Source organism: Rhinolophus sinicus, linkage group LG07 (genome assembly GCF_036562045.2).
Source record: "Rhinolophus sinicus isolate RSC01 linkage group LG07, ASM3656204v1, whole genome shotgun sequence".
NCBI lineage: Eukaryota > Metazoa > Chordata > Mammalia > Chiroptera > Rhinolophidae > Rhinolophus > Rhinolophus sinicus.
This window is the reverse complement of record NC_133757.1, coordinates 83,886,431-83,908,621: the sequence shown is the minus strand read 5'-3', so window position 1 is coordinate 83,908,621 and position 22,191 is coordinate 83,886,431. Positions and strand designations below refer to the sequence as shown.

The following is a 22,191-nucleotide window of genomic DNA, read 5'->3' as shown; positions in this document are numbered from 1 at the left end:
TAGGGGAGGCAAGGGGACAAGTGATGGGCTCAGAGGGAGGGGGTCCAAGAATGTGGGGGAGGAGACAGTGAAGACAGTGAAGGGCCAAGGATGGGAGAAAGGAGCGCAGTGGGACGGGAATGGAGATGATGGGGAAGAGAGGAGTGCTGCAGGAGGGAGCATTCCCAAGAGGTTTAGGTGCGGTGTAGAGACCAAGTCCCACCTGGAACTGCTTTTCCAGGAGGGTGGGCTGGGGGTGGGGGTGGGGCCACAGGTTGGGGGCGTGTCCCAGGCCCTGGCCCCGCCCCTCACTCTGGTTCTCCCCAGGAGCCGATGCTTCACAAAGCAAGGCCCAGTGGGAGGGAGCAGGGCCGGTACAGGGGCGGGGCCCCGTCGCAGCTGGACTCCGCACTTCAACGAGCCGCCTCACAAAGCCTTGCAGGACCAGGGGGCGGAGCCCAGTCTCAGGGGCGTGTCGGAGTTGTCGGGCTTCAGGCTCGCCCCTGCTGTTCCAGGGGCAGGGGAGCCGCCTCACAAAGCGCTGCGGTTTGCGCGAGGCGGGACCCGGAGCGTGTCACACCTCCGTGTACCGCTCCCTGGCGCACTCCCGCCCCTCCCAGGCCTCCGCACCGGCACCGCCTTACTAGTGCGGCCGTTCCAGCCGCGCCGCACTGGGGGCGGGTCTCAGGCCTAGGGGCGTGTCCTCGCGTCCGAGCACCGCCCTCTGACGCACGCTCCCGCCCCCGCCGTTCCTGGGACGCGGAGCCACCTCACAAAGCGGCGACCGTTCGCGCGGGGCGGGGCGGGGCGGGGCGGGGCTGGGCTGGCCCCATCCCCCGGCGTGCTCCCTCCCTGCGTCCAGGGCCGCCGGCAGAGGGCGCTGCGCCACGGGCCGGGCCGTCGGCGCTATCAGCGAGGCGGCGCGTAGTCGGCAGGCGGCGCTGCCGGGCTCGGCCTCTGCCTCGGCCTGCGCGGCGGCAGCGGCGGCGGCGGCGGCAGCGGCGGCGGCCTGGGCCCAGGCGCGGCGGCGGCGGCGGCGGGGCCTGGAGCCGGGTCTAAGATGGCAGCGGCGGCGGCGGCGGCGGCGGGGCCGGGCACGGGAGTCGTGGGGGTGGCGGGCACGGGCGTCGCGGGGCCCTGCGCGGCCGTGTCCGTGTTCACCGGCGCCCGCCTGCTCACCATCGGCGACGCGAACGGCGAGATCCAGCGGCACGCGGAGCAGCAGGCGCTGCGCCTCGAGGTGCGCGCCGGCCCGGACGCGGCGGGCATCGCCCTCTACAGCCGTGAGTGCGGGGTCCCGGAGCCTGGCCGTGGGCCGTGCGCCGCGCGTGGGCTGCGCACGAGGCCGGGCGGGGGGCCCGGGATGGGAGGGACGCGGTGGGTGAGGGGCCCGGCGTCCGGAGGGTAAAGGGGCCCCAAGCCGTGGGGGCCTGGTGTGGGGTGCGTGGGGCTGTGCCCAGGGAGCCGGGTGTGGGGGGCCCCGAGTGAGGGGTGTGGAGGAACGTGTCAAGGGGCAGAGGGAGAAAAGAGGGCGTGCGTGGTGGCCAGAGGTGAGGTGCCCCGAGTGCTGAGGGAAGCGGGAAATCGGGGAGTGAGGGCCCTGAGATTGGGAGGGGGTGGGCAGGAAGTGGGGGGCCGAGAGTGGAAGGTGAATTCGGAGGAAGCCGGGGTTGTGGGGGCTGGATGGGAAGGAGGGGGCCCTGGGAGAGGTAGGAGTCTCGCGGGCGGGTGTGGCCACCCTGGCGGGCTGGAGGGAGCGGTGTGGGCAGCCTCTGGCCATCTTGGGGGACCCCCCTGGACTACTAAGGACAGTTGGAAAGTGGTGCCCAGTCTGGGGCGACATAGAGGAACGGTTTCACCCTTTTAGAGGGCTTGGTGTGCGGATGGCCTGAGTGGGAAACTTCTAGATAAGGGGAGAGGGGCCCACGCGAGGGTGGTGCGAGCCCCTGGATGTGCTCCTGGTAAAAACGTGGACCAGTGGGGCCCCTTCATGTTGCCGTGCTTCGAAGAGGTAGCAGTTTCCTCCCCCGCCACAAGTCCTCTGATCTTTCTTTTAGGGGATATGCGAAGCTGGGTATGTTTTCAGAAGCTGGTTTCAAAACTGACATTTCAGTGGGGAAAAAAATTACAAATGTGTTTGCCAAGTACCCCGAGTTCATCCTTTTTCTTCCTCTAGTTACTCTTTCTTATCCCTTCTCTCCCATTCCTGATTCCTCCTTCACTTTTTGCTATTCAGTTTCATTCAGCCTTGTCTCTCAGAGTTTCTTGCACTGATGTGTCGGGTCCCTTAATTTGCATTGGTCTGTGTGATTTTTGTTTTACACTTTGGGAATGGGGTGTGAGAGAAGTTTGTGGAGCAGTTGATTCACACAGGGTTCTCCCTGTGCCTTGACTTGAAAAACCCAAACTAGAGGAGCTAGGTCTGTTTCCCCAATGTCGCACCTCTCTTTGCTGGGGCAGAGCTGGGTCTTTTGGACCAGACGAGGAGAGGGTGTCCCAGGTGGGCATCGGAGCTCAGGACAGACACTTAAACTCCAGCTTAAACTTTTTCTTTTACTTTAAAACAGTTCAAAGTTTATAGGATTACTGAGAAGATAGCACAGGGTTCCATATACCTGCTCCATACCCAGTTTCCCCTATTCACGTCTTTGTCCAGGAGAGCTTTTACTTTTTTGCTTTTGTTGATAATCTTGAATTGTTACAAGCTATGAAGATAACACTTCTCTTTTCGAGGTAATTCGTAACTGATACATTGTTTGTAAAACAAGAAAAAGTCTGTGTTTCTCAAACTGAGATCCTTAGTCTGGGATGATAGAGTCCCAGGAGTCTGAAAGATTTTCTTCCCTTTTATGCTCACATAACATTGGTGTGTGGTTGAGAACAGGGTTCTGGAGTCAGCTGAACCTGCTTGTATTAGTTTCCCAGGGCTGACATAACACACTTGGTGACTTAAAACACCAGGAATGTATTCTCTCATAGTTCCTGGCCAAAAGTTCAAAATCAAGGTGTTGGCAGGGCCACGCTCCGTCCAGAGTCTCTGGAGGGGACCCTTTCTTGCCTCTTCCAGCCTCTGTGGCTCCAGGTGTTGCTTGGCTTACAGCAACAGAACTCCAATCTCTGTCTCTGTCTTCATACAGCCTCTCCTCTGTCTTTGTGTCTTTAGCTATAAGGACACTTGTCTTTGGATTAAGGATCCACCCTAGACCCAGGATGATTTTATCTCGAGATCCTTAATGACATCTGTAAAGACCCTTTAACAAATAGGTCACCTTCATAGGTTCTGGAGGTTAGGGCTTCTGTGTATTTTTTATTGGTCTGCTACGTGGGCTAGACTGGTGCCCTTGCAGTGGCCGTGTGTCTTTGTGCCTCAGTTTCCTTATAGATAGAATGGGGGTGTGGCACAGTGTATTTCCTCAATAAATGAAATGAACACTTCTTTGGAGGTAGCACCTGCTCCCATAATGGGCTGGCGATGGCCTCAAAGTTGGCTGGGTTATTGCTGAGGGTGAGGCAGCACTGATTCCTGAGCAGGCCTGGAGAGGGTGGGTGCACAGAACACGTTGCTCTGAAGGGTGTCCGGGAGTGCAAAGTCCCAGGGCTGGGGTGTGGGCTGCATGCTGCTCTTGGATGTGAGAGCCTGCCTGCAGGGTGTGGAGTGCTGGCCAACAGTCCCCTGGAGAAGGTCAGAGATGGTCAGCCACTGGACGTGTGGGGACGTGACAGCTGGGGAGGACTTGTGGGTGAACCGGGCTGCTGGGAGCATTAGGCCTTCTTTTGGGATGAACTTATTCCTTCCCTGGTCTCAATTTTCCCACCTGGACCCTTCTGGGACCTGAATGCTTTGGCCAGGTGAGAAGGCGTCAGGAGCCCAGTTCTGCTCACCTGTCTCTCATGAGGTGGGGGTCCTGTTAGCTGCTTGTGCTTCCAGGACACCCCCTGGGATTCGAATCTGTGTTTGGGTGAGGACGGGGCATTGGCCAGGACACCTGCGTGACTCTCCCGGTGGCTCACATATGGGAGGTGGACCAGAGGCAACCTTGAGTATTGGCAAGGGTTCTGAATATGCAGTCTGACTGGTGTGGCCTTAAACTAGCCATTTTACCTCTCCAAGCCTGTTTCCTCACCTCTAGCAACACACACCTGCACAAAGCCTTGCTTTCCTCATCTGTAGTGGGACTCCTGCCACTTGGGACCTGGGAATGTGGGTGAAGTGGACCGTGGGGGTGTGAAGCAGGGTGTCTAGCAGTAAACAGTCGATGTTTCTAAGATATTATCGACAGTGGTGTGATTGTTGTGAAGTGGTGAAAAGCTGGCTTTTCTAGGAGGGAAGACCTTAAGCTGCAGGGCTGCCCAACTGTCTCACTCCCCCAGCAGATGGGAGAGGGACCCTTGGGCTGCCACCTCTGCCTCAGGCGGCAGGGCTGAGAACTGGCTGTGGGTAGTAGGACATCCATCCCTGTTCCTTGATGTCTGCACCATCCATGTAGGAGCAATGACATCTCCAGAAGGCCCTGTTCCAGTCACCCTGCAGTGAAGGGTAACTCTCCCCATCCCTTCTTGCCACCTGAGGTCACCCTGGCCTGTGTCCATGGCACTGGCTAAATGGGAGCTACCAAGAGCAGGCCATTTTCCCTGGGCAGAGGTGCAGGCTTCCTGGGCTTAAGGAAGCTTTGGCACAGCCTCTGGAGTTCTTGGATGCAGGCTGCTCCCCTTGAAAGGAGGCAGCTTTTCGGGAAAGCCCACGATGGGGTGGCTGAGGAGGAGAGCAGAGTCTTCTCTCAGTTCCTCAGCCCCACGGCGGCCTTTCTGGAGATGACTGTGTCACTTTTCTTTCTTGGTCAGCACGAGTCAGTAAGGCTGGTTCTCTGGACTCTCTCTTCCCTCTTGGCTAGGAAGAGCTATAGAGCAGCACTTGCTCTGACAGGGGCTAAATTTCAGTTTGTGGGGGGGGCATGCCAGAGTGTGGAAACCCCAGAGAAAAACCCCCTGTGAAAACAAGGTGAAGAATGGCCTGCTCCCACAGATCGGGAACCCTTGAGACTTCTTCAGTCACGCTCCTGGTAGTCCCCCTGACAGCTGGGGGAGGGGGAGTGGGCACAGAAGAGTTTGTCCTGTGTGCCTAGCCTTTAGGACGTTCAGTGTCATGCTGAGGTGACAAGTTAGGGCATTCACTGGAAGGACATTCACATTTATCATTGGTGCCTATGAGTTGCTACTGGCTGCTGTCCCTTATTGAGCATTTACTGTGTCCCGGGCTCTACATGAACTTGTGTTGGCAGACTGAAGTACTTGACCTTGGGGGCAGCTGGGGAAAGGATCATGGTATAAATTAGGGCCTGTGGGCACTGTGGGCTGTGGGCCAGGCCAGGCCTGCAGTCAGAGCTAAGGGAGGTTTGTACATTTTTGAAGGGTTGGTTTAAAAAAACAAAAACACAGAAAACAAAAAAAGGGGGCGGCCAGATGGCTCAGTTGGTTACAGCTTGGTGCTCTTAGCAACAAGGTTGAGGTTCAATCCCCACGTGGGACACTGTGAGCTGCTGCACCTTCCACAACTACCTGTAGATTGAAACAACTACTTAACTTGGAGCTGATGGGTCCTGGAAAAACACACTAAAGTAAATTAAAAAAATTAAAAAAAAAAAATGCCTAGGGCCGGCTCAGGTGGTTGGAGCACCCTGCTCCTAGCGCCAAGGTCGCGGGTTCGAGTTCCACATCGGCCAATGAGCTGCGCCCTCTACAGCTAAGATTGTGAACAACAGCTCTCCCTGGAGCTGGGCTGCAGTGAGCAGTTGAAGGTTGGTGTGAACTGCTGTGGGCTGCTCTGTGCTGCCAGGAGCAGCCGGTGACCAGTGTGAGTGGCCGGCAGCTGGCGAGAGCTGCCGTGAGCTGCTGTGAGTGTCTGACCGACAACTGGCGACCGACTGCCTCAGCTGGGGGGAGTGCAAAGCTCTTAATACCTGCATGGGCCAGGGAGCTGTGCACTACACAACTAGACTAAGAAACAATGGCTGGAACAGGAGTGAGGGGGGAGGCGGAAAAAGGGGGAGAAAAAAAGCCTAAAGAATATTCAATCAAGATCATAGTATTGTGCAAAACTGAAATATTTATTTGCTAGCCCTTGACAGAAGAAGCTTGTGGACCCCTGGGATAAATGAATGAAGCGGGCAGGAGGAGGGGGCACTGTGGGAACTTGACCTCAGCCAGGGGTGCCACAGCTTTTAGAGAAAGCAGAAAGCCTTTCATTGTGTGTGTTTCTGTTTTGATTGTGCTGGGTGCTGATTGCCCAGGCCAGATAGAGTACACTTTCTGGACTGCGGGCCAGTTGACCTGACAGGTAAGGCCCTTGCTGTATGTTACCAATGGTCCTTAAAACAGTCCTGGGAGGGGCCGGCCCAGTGGCTCAGACGGTTAGAGCTCCATGCTCCTAACTCCAAAGGCTGCTGGTTCGATTCCCACATGGGCCAGCGAGCTCTCAACCACAAGGTTGCCAGTTCAATTCCTCGAGTCCCGCAAGGGATGGTGGGCTCCTCCCCCTGCAACTAAGATTGAACACAGCACCTTGAGCTGAGCTGCCGCTGAGCTCCCAGATGGCTCAGTTGGTTGGAACGTGTCCTCTCAACCACAAGGTTGCCGGTTCGACTCCCGCAAGGGATGGTGGGCTGTGCCCCCTGCAACTAGAAAACGGCAACTGGACCTGGAGCTGAGCTGCGCCCTGCACAACTAAGACTGAAAGGACAACAACTTGACTTGGAAAAAAAGTCCTGGAAGTACACACTGTTCCTCAATAAAGTCCTGTTCCCCTTCCCCAATAAAATCTTAAAAAAAAAAAAAAGTCCTGGGAGGTCAAGGACACCACTCACATTTTATTGGAGGAAAACCAGAGGTGGAAAGGCTTGACCAAGTGACATGGCTGGCAGGCAGCAGAGCTGGCTTTGGAGTTCAGAGCTGTTGGACCTGCCGTCTCACTGCGGAGTGATTCAGTGAAGAAAGGTGATCAGGGTTCAATTTGTGCATAACACAGACCCAAAACAGCAGTGGCTTAAACAAGATGGCATTTTATTTCTCATGCTCTTTGTATTAAAGTCTGGAGATTGGCAGACCAGGGCTGGTGTGGAGCCTCTGCTCAAGGAACTTCTCGGACCCAGACTTTTCCTGGAGTGACGTCTTGTCATTGCAGATCAGCGTGGTGGCTGGAGTCTAGCTATTATTACACCCTGGTTTCCAGGCAGCAGGATAAAGAAGGGACAAAACATACTAAGGGCACAGGCGGGGTGTCTGTTAAAGGAGGTGCCCAGAAGCTGGCTGAGGGGGCTTCTCCTTTCATCTTATTGCCTAGAATATAGTCATGTGGCTACCACTAGCTGCAAGGGAGGCTGGGAAATGTAGTCTTTAGTCCGAGTGACTATGTGTTTAGCTAATTTCAGGATTTCTCTCCCTGTAGGTAACAGGGAGAACAGACACTGGGAGATAGTCCCCTTGGCCACAGTGGGTAGGATGTGGATGTAGCCAGAGTGTTTGGGGAGCACATTCCTGGTTTATGGAGAGATGGTCAAGTGGATGGGGGGTGATGACAGCAGACTGGCACGGAGGAAAAGGGATCCCTCTGAGGAACGGAGGAGCTAAAGAGGAGGTAACAGGATTGGGCCCAAGTCACGTTTTATAAGTGACAGGGCCTTTTCCTGTATATGGTCAGGAATTGTCTGCCATTTTTCATAGGGGCCTAACATGATAAAAATGGTATTTCTGAAGATTACTCTGGTAGCAGGTTATGCTGTAGATGGGAGCAGGGAGAGAGAAGCCTGTGGAAGCTTCCAAACTAGAGAACGCAACAGGAATGTAACCAAATAAGTTTCACCTTAGCCTGCCCCAGAAGCATGTCAGAGGTCTAGAAGTTGTGATATGGAACAAAAGGTAAATTCTGCCCAGGGCATTGGGGACAAGATGGCAAAGGCCCTGACCCTTGATCAGGGTTGTTGTAAATGACCTGCCCGCAGAGTTTGCTTGGCTGTGCGATTAAAATAAAAGTAGACGTCCAATATTTTTTAAATTGGGTGACTTCTCATCAAAATCTGTCTTCGTACTTCTGAAAAATCAGAAAGCCTGGCAGCCTGAGTCCTACATGCCCTGAGACCAGGTAGATCATGGTGCCACCTTCAGAAGGGGCATGCCACCCCAGTTGGCCCTGGTCATGCTGCCCCAACACAGTCCTCGCGCCAGTAGCCGTCTGTCCTGTCACTTGCAGTGGTCTGTTTCTTCAAATACAGAAGAATTTCTCTGAATCGAGGGCTCCATTGGGTGTGGGAAGCCATCTTTCCCTTAGATTACAGCCTCCTTTGGCCCCCAGACACTCCATCCAACGGCTGAATTTGAGCCCTGTGCAGGTGAGGGCTATTACCCCAAGTCCTAACTTGGTCTGGTTTCCAGTCTCAGGCCCCACCCACTGCCCACCTCCCAGCCCCTTCCCCTCCTCACCTCCACCTGCACCTGTTCAGGCCCACAGCCCCTCCTTGGTAATTTGGAAATCCAGACGTTAAGAAAACCTAGCCTACTATTCATTTGACAGCAGAATCTAACCTGACCCGAACTCTGCCACGTGGGGCTCTTTATTGTCTCCACGTATCCTATTTAGTGTGACTGGTCCCATGTTTCCCTGTGAAACATGGTTACAGGCCATGCTCTGCCAGGGACGGTCTGCGTCCTCTGTACCTTGTTACCTTTATAAAACTGAAAAGTTTGGTATGGGCGCACCTTATTTGATTGCACTTTCATTTATTGCACTCCACAGGTGTTTTTTTTTTTTTGCAAATTGAAGGCAAAACCTTCCACCAGCAAAAAGGTCACGACTTGCTTTATTGTGATCCTCGCCTTATTGGTGGCCTGGAACTGAACCCACACTGTCTTTCAAGTCGGCCTGTGATCCAAACACAAGGGGCCGCGGACTCGGCATGCTACCCCTGTAGGGATTGTTGGGGCCTGTATGTGAGATCACAGCTGGAAAGAGAGTAGGCATCACGTGGCACGCAAGCCAGCATTACATGTGGGGGTCTGGACTTAGTGGGGGTATAGGGCCTTTCGGCGGAAGGAGGAGGATTGTGTGGACTTACGATGACTCAGGTGGCGGACTTCGGATCAGGCCAGATTTAGCAGAATGGAGGAGGCTCAGGAACCCTTAGTGGCAAGTGGGGTTCCTTTTCTGGGGAGCCCTCTCTGGGATCTACCTGCTACCCAGGGAGGGGGTAAGTTCAGTTTCCCAGGGCATTGGGCAAGATGTCTATCCCAGAGTGGGTGGGCTGGAGGGCCAGACCGGGGCCAGAGCTAGCTGCTCCTGGTGGAGAGTGGAGCCTCAGAGCTGGGGCTCTTAACCTGAAGTCTGTGCAAGGCTCCTGGGGTGGAGAGGTGACTCATGATCCCCTGAAATGGTGTGCCGTTTTGCATAAGGGTAGAGGGACAAGAGTTGGTGGCTGTGACCTTGGAGGAGCCTTCTTGATTGTAGAAAAGGGTGACAGAAAGGGCACCTTTCTGGAGGGAACACATGTAATACGCTTCACTCCATTTGTATCTGGTAAACTGGGGCCGTAGCGTTGCCATTGGTTCTCTCTGCATTTGGTGGGAGGCAGAAGTTCCCCTGCTTTTGATCTCCTTCTAAGGGATCTGTGACCCAAGAAAGGCTGACCGCCCTGGAAGGACAGGACCAGATTGGGGAGTGGAGACTGTGCCGCTGGCTTGTAAGGGATGGGGTGGGCAGTGGGAGAGGAAGGCACTCTATGTCTGTGGTCTGGGGCAGTGGCTTTCATTGGGTAGGAATAAGGTCTGCAGTGTGGGCTTGTGCTGAGAGGCCCCCCTTGGAGGGCTGGGGTGTGGCGAGGACCCAGCCAGATGGCAGATCTGGGGTGGGGCACAGAGAGAGAGGTAGAGGAGCTGACCTCACCCAAGATGACAGGACCCAACAGTTCTTTGAAGATGGGGAGACCCGATCTTTCATTCCTTCAACTGGAAAAATATATGGGGAGTGGGCTTGCTGTCGTTCTATGTGGTAGTTACCATGCGTCTAACTTTAAATAGCAAAATTTTTACTGAGCTCCTGCTGTGTGCCAGTTACTGTTTTAGGAGCTCGAGATACAGTGACACCTGAGTAAGCACGTGGCCCCACATTTTCGGGCCTGGCGGTGTTGTGTGACATGTGCTAAGTAAGTACCTGAATGTGATTGTGCTCCTAGTGGTCTGTGCCTGGGAGAAAATAACATGCGCTGCAGTTCTGGGACGCCAGGGGAGGGTGGTGGGTCCGGGACAGGGTTGTGGAATCCCCAGGTCCTGCTCAGGATGGGGCATTAAAGCTGTCAGGGGGAAAGCAGGTGGGGGCTTGCGGCCAAGTCCCACCCCCATGCCTCACCATCCGCATTTCCTCTCTGCCTGTTTCCTCCACTATAAAATGGAGATCTTGATGGCATCTACCTTGGGGGGTTGTTGTGAGCTAATAGAACTAAAAGTGCTTAAAATAGGTCTGCTCTCCAGCAGGAGGGAAGACCTTCTCTAGGAGTGAGCCTGGGGGCTGGCATGGCCAAGAGGAGCCAGTGGCCAGCGTGGTTGGAGCAGCACACCTGGGGAGGGGTGGCCCCAGAAAAGGGGCTCGGCGTTTATTCCAAGAGTGTTGGGAGGGAAATGACCCCTGTGACTGTGGGCCAGTCCCATTCTGTCTCCTGTTCTTTCCCAGCAGGGTGATCCTGGGGAGCTTGAGACGCCCGCATCTCAGCTCCCTTGCCTCACTGGGGCTGAGCTGGTGGCAGGTGGCCTTGGCGAGGGTGGACGTCTGTGCTTGGACTGTAGGCACAACCCTGCTGCCCAAATCAGACGCGATCCCCACCCGGGCACACGTCCAGTCTTGGGGAGCAGAGAGAAGGCAGAGAAGGAGCCCCATCTCCCACTGTGGGGCTCCTTCTCTGCCTTCTCTCTGAATGTGGTTCATGGGCCCAGGATGAAGAGAATGGCAGCTGATGAGCTTAAGTGTGGGGCCAGGAGGCTCAGGCCAGAGAGAGAGCTGAGGCGGGAAGGAGGGAACTAACTCTAGGATAAGAGGCCAGTGGCTCGGCTGGGGGGCCAGCCTGCTCCCAGGCAGCTGGGGTCTGCAGTGTCTCTAGGTCAGTCCTGCTGCTCTCCTGGGTCCCTGTCTCTCCCCTGCTCTGCATTCCCTGGCTAGAATATTCTCCCCCCTCCTGGTGGAGTCTAGCCACTGCTCTGAATCAGAAGCTGCTGGATGATTAGCATAGGCTGGGAGCCTAACCTTGATGTGACTTTGTGACCCTGGCCAAGTGACCCTAGATCTTGCTGTAGTTTCCTTTCTGGAAAATGGAGGACGGTTTTGTGCGCTAGTGTCAGCCCAGTACACACAGCAGATGAGTAATACACAGTATAATATGTATTATAAATATCACCTCAAGCTGCTGGGTGGCCTGGAAGAGAAGATGTGTCCTAGGTGGGGGGTGGTCATTCAACCCCAGGACAAGTAGAGCCTGGGCTGGGCACAGAGAAGTGGCCTTGGAGAGCCTGCCTGAGCCCCTCCTGGTTTGCAGTGACTCCGGAGGGAGCCCCTCCCTTTATGTGGTCACCCTCCTGTCCTCTCTTCAGGGACTGGTTTGGGAGTTTCAGGATTCAGGACCTAGAATAGTGCAGGGCGGGGACATGGGCACCTTCTGCCCAGGGAAACCATGGCACCTGCCCTGACGCTTGTTCCTCTGCCCAGCTCTGCCTTTTGGGTGAGAAATCTGGAGTTCCCGACTTCCCCCCACCCCCATTCCCTTTGTTCCCAGAAAACCAGTTATATGAAGGAAATTGAGACCGAGCCCCACCCAGGCCTGCGGGAGTCGGATATGGAGACTCTGTGGCCTTCGTGTGTCTCCTGGGGGGGGGGGGGTTATTCTTTTGCTTATTTTAAATGTTTAGTCACAGACACCCAGGCCTTAGGTGCTCTGTTTGGCGCACTCGACAGCTGTGTCCACCTGTACACCTGCCACCCGACGCCAGATGAGAACTCAGGCCACTGCCTCAGCCTCTGGGTACTTTTTGTCAGGTCTGTCCCCGGCCGCCACACTGGGCATTCATGAAAACAAGTCCAGACCTTTTTTGGGGCAGGGAGGGGCTCTGTCTTCTTCTCACTCCTTGCATAGAGAAGAGAGAACCCCCTTTTATTCCGTGTTTTTGTCTGTCTCTTTCAAGTGATTCATCACTGACAGCTTTGGCAAGAGTGGGTCTGGGCTGATTTTCTTTTAGCTTGTTAGTGGATTTGCTCCCCCGCTAATTGTGTTCCTGTGGCTGTGGCTGGGGTTCATTTTTACTGGATGCGTTACACATGTCAGAGGGGAATGGTTTTATGGATAGAAACCTGCATGACAACCAGGCACGGGTGGGATTCTGAGCGAGGAAAGCGCCTTAATGAAAAAGGGATGCTCTTGTGATCCCCCGCAGGGGGCTTGGGAATCCATAATCAGAGACAGATTGGGGGGGCCTATTGCAGACCCAAAGGGACATTCCAGAGGTCTCGCCACATTCTTCCTGGAGCTGGAGGGGAAGGCAGAGGCAGGCTGCAGCTTTCAGACTTCTGTGTGCCTGCGCGGCCTCTCCTCGCGGGGTGGCTCTGACTCCCCTTAGCTCCAGGCCATGCTCATCGAGCTTCCAGGCCCTCCCATGGCTAATGTTTACCGAGCACAAGCATGTGTCAGCCAGGCTCTGTACGTTCATTGACTCACCCAACCAAAGAACAGCTCTGAAGGGCGCTGACTGCTGTGTGCTGTTGGCACAAGGGCGCTTGGCACAGGTGTGATTCGGCTCACCCCATTCTCTGCTCCCTACACTATGTACAGCCCATCGGGAGCCACAGTAGCCACAGATCTTACCCCCGTTTTGTAAACGAGGAAACTGAGGCACTGTGTGGTGGTGGGCAGCAGAGTTGGGATGCCCCCCAGGTGGGCTCAGGGGCCTCCATCAGCCCTGCTGCCTCTGGGCCGCCGGTGAGCCGTACCAGGAGATTCCGCACCTGATGTGGAGGAGGTACCTACCTCGTCCTCGGCCTGTGTCAGGGCAGTGGCCCCTGGGCTCTTCTGGAGCCCAAAGCCAATCTTTCCTCATTCCTGCCTAGTTGCCGAGTCCTTACAGTGTCCCCTCTTGCCTGTGCTACATCTGGAGTCACATCTGGTGAGGTGGGTGGGAGGCAGCCCTCCTACCTCAAACATCCTGTCCTCTGAGCCTGCTGTGCAGCCTGCGGAACTCCTGGAGCCTCAGGGGTCTGGCGGGGGCCCTTCCCCCAGTGGTGCAGCCTCAGGCCCTCCGGTTTCACCTCTGCGCCAGTGGTCACACCTTTCTTTCAACACGGGCCCTTGGTGAGGATTCCAGTCGCCTCAGCCCTGGGCTGCAGTCTCCTTTGTCACTCATTTCCCTTCGAGGCTAACCCTGTCCTGTTCTCTGGCCTCTACCAGTTTTGCCTCTCCCCAGCCACTCGGGCTTCGGGTTGAGGCCCCTCAGCTGCCCAAGGCAGCTCCCCACTCCTAGGAGCCACATTCCCACTCCTCCCGGCTCCACTTCCTGCCCTGGGTACTCTGTGCCCAGCAGCGGCAGGAGCCAGAGTGTGGAGTATACCCACTGCCCTGAGGGCCAGTCCCCCAGCACAGCCTGGGTGGCATGACACACCTCATGCCACCCCGGCTTCCCAGGCCTCCTTATGTGTCTCTCCTGCCAGGAGCCTCCCCTGCCCACCTCTGTCCCTGCAGAGCACTGTCCTCCCCGCTGCCATGTGTCGCAGGTGGTGGGGACTCTCGGGTGCCCCCTCACAGCTGTAGGAGGCAGGCTCACTGCCTCCCTGTCGTGGTGGCTCGGGGACACCGTCTGCAGCCTGGCTCTGCCCAGACGTGGAGCCTGTGTCCTTCCCAGCGCCCCAGGCTGGCCTTCTCTGGCCTCCCAGGCCCAAATCTCCCAGAGGTCAGGGTGTGGGTAGGCTGTCTCCTACAGGCTGCTGAGCCACCCGCAGCATGTCATCACTCTGTGCCTCAGTTTCCCCTCTTAGATACAAGCTAAGTGTTCTGCTGAATGTGGTTGGGAGCATTACCCAGCACACTGCGTGGCAGTAGGTGTGCCTAGTATTGCATAAATTACAGCTTCAAAGTCATGGCTGGAAAAGAGAGGTCAGGAGAAGAAGGAGGCTGGAGGCCCAGCTTGTGGAGCAGCGAGGGGCTGGGGCGGCCTGTTTGTTTCCTTGCTCACCCCACCCCCGCCTTCTTCATAGTTATCCGCTGAGCCCCTGTGCTTGCAGGGGCCGAGGAACTGGCGCACATCTGCCATCCCTTTTGTAGCTCACAAAGCCAGGCTTCGGCTGATTAGCATGGATGGGGAGACATTTGCATGTAATAGCTCCCGCCCAATCGGTGCCCTGGGATTCTTTTCAGAAAAGCCAGGCCCTTTCTTTGTCTGGGCCTCCTTTGCTTGGAGTTGCCCTTCCAACACCCCATAATTAGACTTGTTTTCGGGCCCCTCCAGACCAGGCCTACAGGGCCCGAAGCCTTTAACCCCTGAAGACAGAGGTCTTCACCCCCGCCGCCCCCCCCACCCCCAGCCTCCCCATGGAGAGGAGCCCCTGCTGAGTATCCCTCTCTGGCCTCTGACTTTGGGAAGCAAACCATCGCTGATTTATAGACTTTGGGTGTCTCTAGTGCAGGGGCCCTTCTCCATCCTGTGGTCAGCCCGGGGGCAGCCCAGGGTGGGCCTGCCTGCCTTTCTCAGGTGTCGTCACCCCACCCCCCATCCTCAGCCAGTAGCTGAGTTGAGACCCAGCAGGAGGTGGGGAGGCCTGTGGCCTGAGTAGTGCTGGGCCTGCAGGGGGCTTGCCTTCCCCAGATGCCAACAGGAAGCCCCAGGTAGGCCGGGAGTTGCTGCCTTCTTCACCCGCCAACTCTGCACCCCCTTTCTGCCCCCAGATGGCTACCTCTCAGTCCCAGAGCTTCCATCCTCAGCCCTGCTCATGCACCCCCCGGAGTTCTGCTGCTGGGTGACTTTGGAAATGATTAGCCCTCATGGGAAACTTGTATTCTCAGGCCCCTCCTGGAGTAGATTGAATTGTTTGATTTTTTTTTTTTGAGTTGCCCTGTAAATTGCCAACGCTGGACCTCAGTGTGAGCCTTTTGGGCCAGCAGAGGTGGCTGTGTTGAGTTATTGCGAAATATTTTGAAAGGAATGAAGGCTAATACGGCAAACACTGTGTTTCCACCCCCACCTTAAGAAATAAAACGCCACTAAGAGGAAGGCACCCCCCATCTTGTCTCCTCCCAGGGAGGTAACCTCATCTTCCCGCAACTCGGGGGTATCAGCCTTTTCCAGGAGCTGTTGTGACCTGGCCTGAAAACCCAACCTAAGTGAATATGTGCCTAGGTACTGTGTGAGGCCAGTGTGTGTCAGCCGCTGCCCCGTGGCTGCTCCCGTGTTCCTGAGGAGCGTCCCGGATCCTGGTCTGGTCACCAAGGCTGGGGACAGGGCCAGATGCTTGGTCTGCGCCCAGCATGGTCTTGTGGCCAGAATTTTCTCTGGGTTTCTTTTCATCTGGCCACAGTGCCTTAGGGACATGGTGGCCAACGCCACCTGCTGTGGCCCTTGTGTCTTGGGGTGGGCACAGGGTGTTAGTCTTTATGACAACACTGAGAATGCGTTGTTATTTTTAGACGTGAAAGCTGAGGCTTTGGGAGGGGTGACGGTCCCCTTGTTTGCAGCTGGCAGAGCTCAGTCAAACCTTGGCCTAACTGACTCCAGAACCAGGGTTCTGGTAACTGGACCCTGCCGTGTGGCCTCCCTTCCAGGTAGCAGTTGTCGGGCATGGAGGCCCACTGCCCCAGGCTTAGAACCCAAGCCTCTCATGGCCGTGGGCACCCCGACCTGGCCAGCCTGCTGCCCCGCCTCCATCATATCCCAGTTAAGAGGGAGTGGGTGGGGGTGGGCCTGCTCTGGGAGATAGCATGGCTGCAGGCTGAGATACCCAGTGTCCTCCACCTTCCAGCCGAGAAGGTCCTTAGGTCACACAGGGCCCGAGGCTGCACAGGAGAGGGCACAGGGCCTGTTCCCACTATGTTCCCGGCCCAGCAGGTTTGGGAGGGGCACCTAGTCACACCTGCTCACTTCTGGGAGGGTCTTGGCGATGTAATGATTGCCTTTTGTCTCGTTATCTTTTGAGTACAGAATGAAAAATTCCAACCACTCAGGAGGATGTAATGTGAAAAGCCTGTCTTTTCCTCCCTCCCGAGTTTGGCCTGTCCCTACACTTTGGTCTTGTGGTGGGACTGTCCTGCGCGGTGTTTTAGGCGCATGCAGGCATGCATGCATAAATCTGTCCCAGAACCCCACTGTGCTGAAAGTTCTGCAGTTTCAACAATGGGAGAGGAACGTGTCCATGAAAAGTGTCCCTCCTTTCCTGAGGCAGCCACTGAAGTCATTCTGTTGTGTTTCTAGACAAGCCCCAGGTGTGCAGTGCCCCTGGCTCCTCCCTCCCCCCCCCTCAATTTTACACCTATGGCGCATATGCCGAGGGTGCCAAAAAAAATGTATACACATGACTTGTATTCATCTTTTGTTATTGGTATATATTGAGTGTTACAATTTTAATACAATTTTTTCCTTTCTTAAAATATATATTCATTTTTTTGTCACCCTCTGTGTTTTACACTGTTCCGTCCCTGACGGTGTGGCTTGGTCGTCTTAACGCGGCTGCCTCTACAGATTGAAGTCTGTGTCTTCATTGGCTGCACCCTCATTCACTATTCAGTGGGTGTTTAGGTTTGCTGCTGCTCTGAGCAGTCGATCCAGTTAGGTCCTGTGTGACATTTACAAGTAGCGCTGTGGAGGAAGGCGCTGGGATTGCTAGGTCGGGGCCTGACAGTTTGTCCTGGGAAGAGGTGCCTAGATGCAGGCTGCAGGTGCGTGGGGCCGGCCCATGGAGCCTCGGGTGACCTCATGGTCCTCAAATACCCAGGCTCTGGGCAGTGTGTGGCAGCAGCTGCTCGGCATGTCTCTGAGGACAGCACCAGAGCACCCGGCTTCGGTTACTGCTGGAGAGGGAGGCCGGGTTGGGTTAGGATTCCCGGGGTGGGATTGATCTGATGACAGCCATGATGGCCGCTCCCGGTCCCTGAGTACTTAGTATACTTACTGTCACCTCTACTATCTCAGCGAATTCTCACAGCAGGGAGGGGCTTTATCATTATTTCATTCCCATTTCACAGATGGGGCTCCTGAGGTCGGGGGTGCAGGCAGGTGGTGGGCTTAGCTTCCAGGCCTTCCATGCGGGTTGTGTCATCTCACCGCACGGGCTGTCATGATCGCCATGTGACAGGAGGACCCAGGCCTCCAGTCACAGGAGAACGGCAAGTCCGTTCCCGAACCCAGGTCCATCTTCATGCATCATTTTAACCACTGCCCTTTTTGGCCTTCCCTGCTGGGTGGTCGGAGAGTGACTTATTCCCTCTCCTGGCCACGGAGGCGCCATGCCACGCAGGGACACAGGGAAGCTTCCAGGGCCCACAGTTTGGAAACTCAGTTGCTGCCGCCAGGGCAGTGGGGCCTGTGCCTCTGGGAGGCGAGAGGCCCTTCCAGGATCCGAGCCCTGTGTCACCCAGCACCTGGCTTGACATGGATGTTGCCAGCTCCCCGAAGCAGTCCGCAGTCTGCATCGTACCCCACATCTGTGACCAGACCCCCCCACTCCAAGTTCTTTCCAGCTCCTCTTCCTACCTTCTCACTGGTGTACCGTATGCCAGCGGCCTCCCACTGCTGCCTGCGAGCGTGGGAAGTGGGAAGGCAGGGCCTGGAATCCTGTTCGCCGCTGGGGTCCCTGTGCCTGCATTTGGCGCGGGGCAGCTGGAGGCAGGAGCTAGTGCCTGGGGGCCCTGAGCAGAGGGAAGGCGCTGGGCAGGTGGGGAGAGCACCTTGATTTTTCCGTACCTCATCCTTCTTTTCACCTAACTCCCCCCTTTACTTGGAATATTTTTCCTTTAGAAGGTGAATGGCCTATATTTTATTTGGCAGCAGGAGGCGACTTAATAAAAGACCTCACATTTGGACAAGTGTTTCTGCTCCCTCCACCACTCCCCCAAGTCTGCCAAGATAAATAGCTTTAATTATTTCTCATTTGGTGGCTGTAATAGTTTTCCTGCTAGAGAATCAAGGACTTGAAATGTGGCTTTTTTGTTGTTGTTTTTCCCCTGAGCTAGAGGCTGTTTTCCCATCTCGTGCTCCACCTCCCTGTTCTCCATGAGAGAAAGAACTTCCCCCATCTTGCATGAGGATGGAAGGTTCTCCGGGAGGAGAGTTTAATTCCAGGCATTTGTCCCTGTTTTACAGGGTCCCTCTGACCTAGGTCTGTCCAGCCTGAGGGCTTGAGCCCCCCCCCCCATTGTTTTCCAGAAGCCAGCGGCAGGGCAAGGACATTAGGAGCAGAAAGGTTACTGTGTGGGGCTCCCCAGTGTCCAGTGTCTGAGCCGCTAAGGGATCTTCCCCGGCCGTGTACCAGGTTCCCCACACTGGCTGCCTGCCTCTTGCATGTAGGGAAGCCTCCTGACTGCGTGTCCTCGCTCAGCATCCCTGAGTGCCCCCACGCCCGGAGCCCTGGGTTTGTACAAGACGGGAGGTAAATATGGAGCCATCCTGCGATGCGGGCTTGTGCAGGAAGTGCTGAGGGACCTCCAGCAGTAGGTGACAGGGACACTAGGGAACAGAGGAAGGGTGCTCTGGGTCTCAGGAGCATGAAGGCCAGAGAGAAGTCCTTTTGCCTGGGGGTGGGGTGCGACAGGGAGACGGAGGGGTGTGGTGAAGCTGCAGACGTCTGCAGGGCTCATGGTCCCTGTAAGGAGTTTGGCCCTGGGAAGCCATGGAGGGGTCGTCAGCAGGCAGGAGACCACAGCAGATGAGCTGCGTTAGACGCTGTGACTGGGGGGGACTGGAGGCTCGCACACTCCCTGGGACCGCTGGTCAGTGCCCCTGAGCCGGGTGTCCCTATGTCCCCCTCTTCCTAAGGACGCTGGCTCCTGAGGCCCTTCCGGGGGCCGGGCCCAGGGTGAGATGGTGAGCAGGGAGTTTCCTTCAAACCAGGCCCAGGGAGCCCCCTTCCCCTCAGGGTCCCCCAGATTCTGCTGCCTGGATCGCAGGGTGCTGTCTGGGGAGCTGACAAGGAGGTGGGCTTTGGGGGGTGGGGAGCAGGCAGCCTGTGCCCCCTGGAGCTGTCTCCTTCCCAGCCTTCCGTCTCCTCCTCCCAGTTCTGTCCCTGTCATCTGTCTGTCTCAGTGCATGTGGCTGTGGGAGGAGCCAGACGCCTGAGCCACGCCTCCCTCAGCCTCTTGCGACCCAACAACCCTCCCACAAAGCACCTGTCTTGCCTGCCAGTCTGTCTTCGCAACCTCCCCGGGCCCCCGTCAGTCACCCCCATTCTCCCTATTGGCGCCCTCCCAAGGAAAACCACTCCTCCTGTGTGTCTCACTGAACGCTTCTGATCACCAAGTATGTGTGTGGGTGTGCGTGTGGGGGGCTTCCCACACCCCAAGCTCGGTGCCCTGTAATTCAGTTCAGTCCTGACACTGCTACCTGGAGGTAGCATCAGCTGCCACAGGTGAAAGGCTCGGTCCCACAGGACTCCCCGCTCTCCCCGCACCAGTCACAGATCCAGGCTGTTACCTGCACTTCTGAGCGACGGGTTATACGGCAGGTTTTTCTATAACCCATCCTCAGGTTTGACAGATCTGCTAGAGTGGCTCAGAACTCAGGAAAACATTTTATTTACTAGATTACAGGTTAGTACAAAAGGATATAACTCAGGACAGCAGATGGAAGAGACGGATAGGAAGGTATGTTGGAAGGTCTGCCACTGTCTCCGATTCTCCCAGTGTTCAACAGCCCGAAAGCGCTCCGCACCCAGTCCTTTTGGGTTTTTATGGAGGCTTCATTATTGATTAAATCATTGGCTATTGACAGCCACCGGGTGGAGACTGCAAGTTCCAACTCTGATTACTTAGTTGGTCCCCCTGATTCTTAGGGGCTTTCCGAAAGTCACCTCACTGACAAGTTCTGCAGTGCTTGAAAGTGGCTTGTTATGAATCAAAAACGCCTTTATCACTCTTATCACTTAGGAAATTCCAAGAGTGTTAGGAGCTCTGTGCCAGGGACCAAATACATATATGATATATCACGGTACCACAGCCCCCTTTCCCTGCCAGCCCACGTGCCGTTTCTCTCAGCGGAGGATTCCTTCCCAGTCCGTTTCCCAGTCTGGCTCAGGTGTCACCGCAGGTTCCCTTGTCCCCCAGCCCCAGCCCTCATCACGAACTCAGATCCTCGTTCCTGTCACTGCCACCCACTCTCCGCACCTTCTCCGGGATGGGGACGGTGTCTCCATGCTCATTGTCTGGTGAGCAGATGAGGAAGTGGGTGCAGAAGGGGGCTCAGCGCTCAGCCCCTTTGCACCTGCAGTTCCAGATGCCCCTGCTGGGTTTGTGATAAAATTTTATTGGCACAAAACCACACTCGCTTGTTTGTGCCAATAAAACAAGCGTCCTCCCAAGGAAAGGCGCTTTGGCTGTGGCAGGGTTGAGTTGTAGTAGCAAAGATTATACGGCCCGCAAAGCTGAAAATATTTCTGTCTGGTCCTTTACAGAGACAATTGGCCAGCTCCTGCTCTAGGAAGCACAAAGGTTGGACAGCACATTGGGTAGGAGCACAGACCCGAGAGCCAGTCATCTGGGCCACTCACTTGCTGTGTGACTTTGAGTCCGATACTTAACCTGTCTGAGCCCATTTCCTCATCTGAACCCATGTGGGCAGTGACAGTGGATACTCACAGGGGTGCTCTGAGGGGTTCAGGCAAAGCGTAGGAACAGCCTGCACTGGGAGAGTATTGCTTGCAGTGTGACATCCTCACATCCCCGCCCCCGGGTGTGTCTGGGTTTCGGGCCTGGCTCTCCGTGGGAACTCTGTTTTTGTGACATGGATGTACAGGGGTCTTGCTTCTCACGGAGCAAGGCAGGTGGGGCAACTTTCCGACCTCACTGGGGTTCCCCTTGGGCAACCCAGTGGTGGTGTCCCTGGTGATTCCAGGCCTTCATCTGCGGGCCCCCGAGTTTTAGCAGCACAGACGTGGCCAGCTGGCAGGTGGGAGGCCAGCCCATGGTGCGCAGCTGGGCCCAGGAGCAGGGCACACATTATGGTATCCATGCCATGGCTAACGTCCCTCGGTCTGGGTTGGTCTCTCTCACACTGTGCGTTCACACCCTACCTTGGGAGAGCCTCTTGGGAGAAGATTGGGTCCCCTGCAGGCCTGGTCCCAGCTCCGCTGCTGTTCCTGTTACTGCAAGGAAATGAACCACAGCTCTGCCAACTCCCGTTGGAGGGACCCCAGCACAGCCTCCTGGCCTCAGTCCCCTTTGTGGTCTGTCTCCCCCACTTATATTGTCACAGCAGCGTGCTAACCCCTCTTGCTTCCCTGTCCCTCACCTCTCCCAGCCGTGTGCACACAGCCCCCGAAAACACTGGCTGATGGGATAAGGCCGGTGCTTTCTAGATTGGTGTCTGGGGGCAAGGCACAGAGGCCTCAAGTTCCTGCCTCTTCTGTGGCTTGCCCACTGATGGCTGAATAGAGGGTGGCGAGAGGATCGTGCCTTTGCTGGGACCTAATCATCACTGCGGGCCAGGCCCCGTGATTTCTGGGTCCTAGGCCCCCTTTCCTAGGGGGACGCTCTCCCCTTGGGGAGCCGTTAGGGAGCCGGGAGGCAGGGTGTACATTCCAGCTGTGCTCTGCCCAGCTGCAGGTCACGGCAGTGGGTGAGCCTGAGCGCCATGTGCAGCTGGCAGAGGCATGTCACCACCTGTGCCATCATCCTGAGGGCCGGCTCTAGTGAGGGAAGGGCAGAGGGGAACAGCACGTGCCAAGGCCCAGAGCTGGTCTGTGGGACGGTTGAGTGTGGCCGTGGGAAAGGGTCTGGTGAGTGGAGAGGTGGGGGAATGAGGGGTACAGGCCACGCAGAGCCGTCACTGCCAATTAGAGAGCTTGGTCTTCTGAGGCTTTTCAAAGCACGTAGGAACATGGTCCAGCTTTTTTTTTTTTTTTTTTTGGGGGGGTTTGTTAAATATTTATCGAGTACCTCCTATGTGCCAGGGACTGGCCTGTGGGGTGGCATAGCTTTGACTCTCACAGAAGGATGTCTC

The 22,191-nt window shown here is 56.1% G+C and overlaps 1 protein-coding gene across 2 annotated transcripts in view; it reads left to right on the top strand.

Annotated features, from left to right (window-relative positions):
* The first annotated feature begins 967 nt into the window (after positions 1-967).
* Positions 968-22,191, top strand: part of CARM1 (coactivator associated arginine methyltransferase 1) — a 40,723-nt gene continuing 19,499 nt past the window's right edge. For both annotated transcript variants that reach the window (XM_074338176.1, XM_074338175.1), the window contains exon 1: positions 968-1,262. In XM_074338176.1, the coding sequence (XP_074194277.1) occupies positions 1,040-1,262 (223 nt within the window). In that variant the 5' untranslated portion in view covers positions 968-1,039. The remainder of the gene's footprint in view (positions 1,263-22,191) is intronic.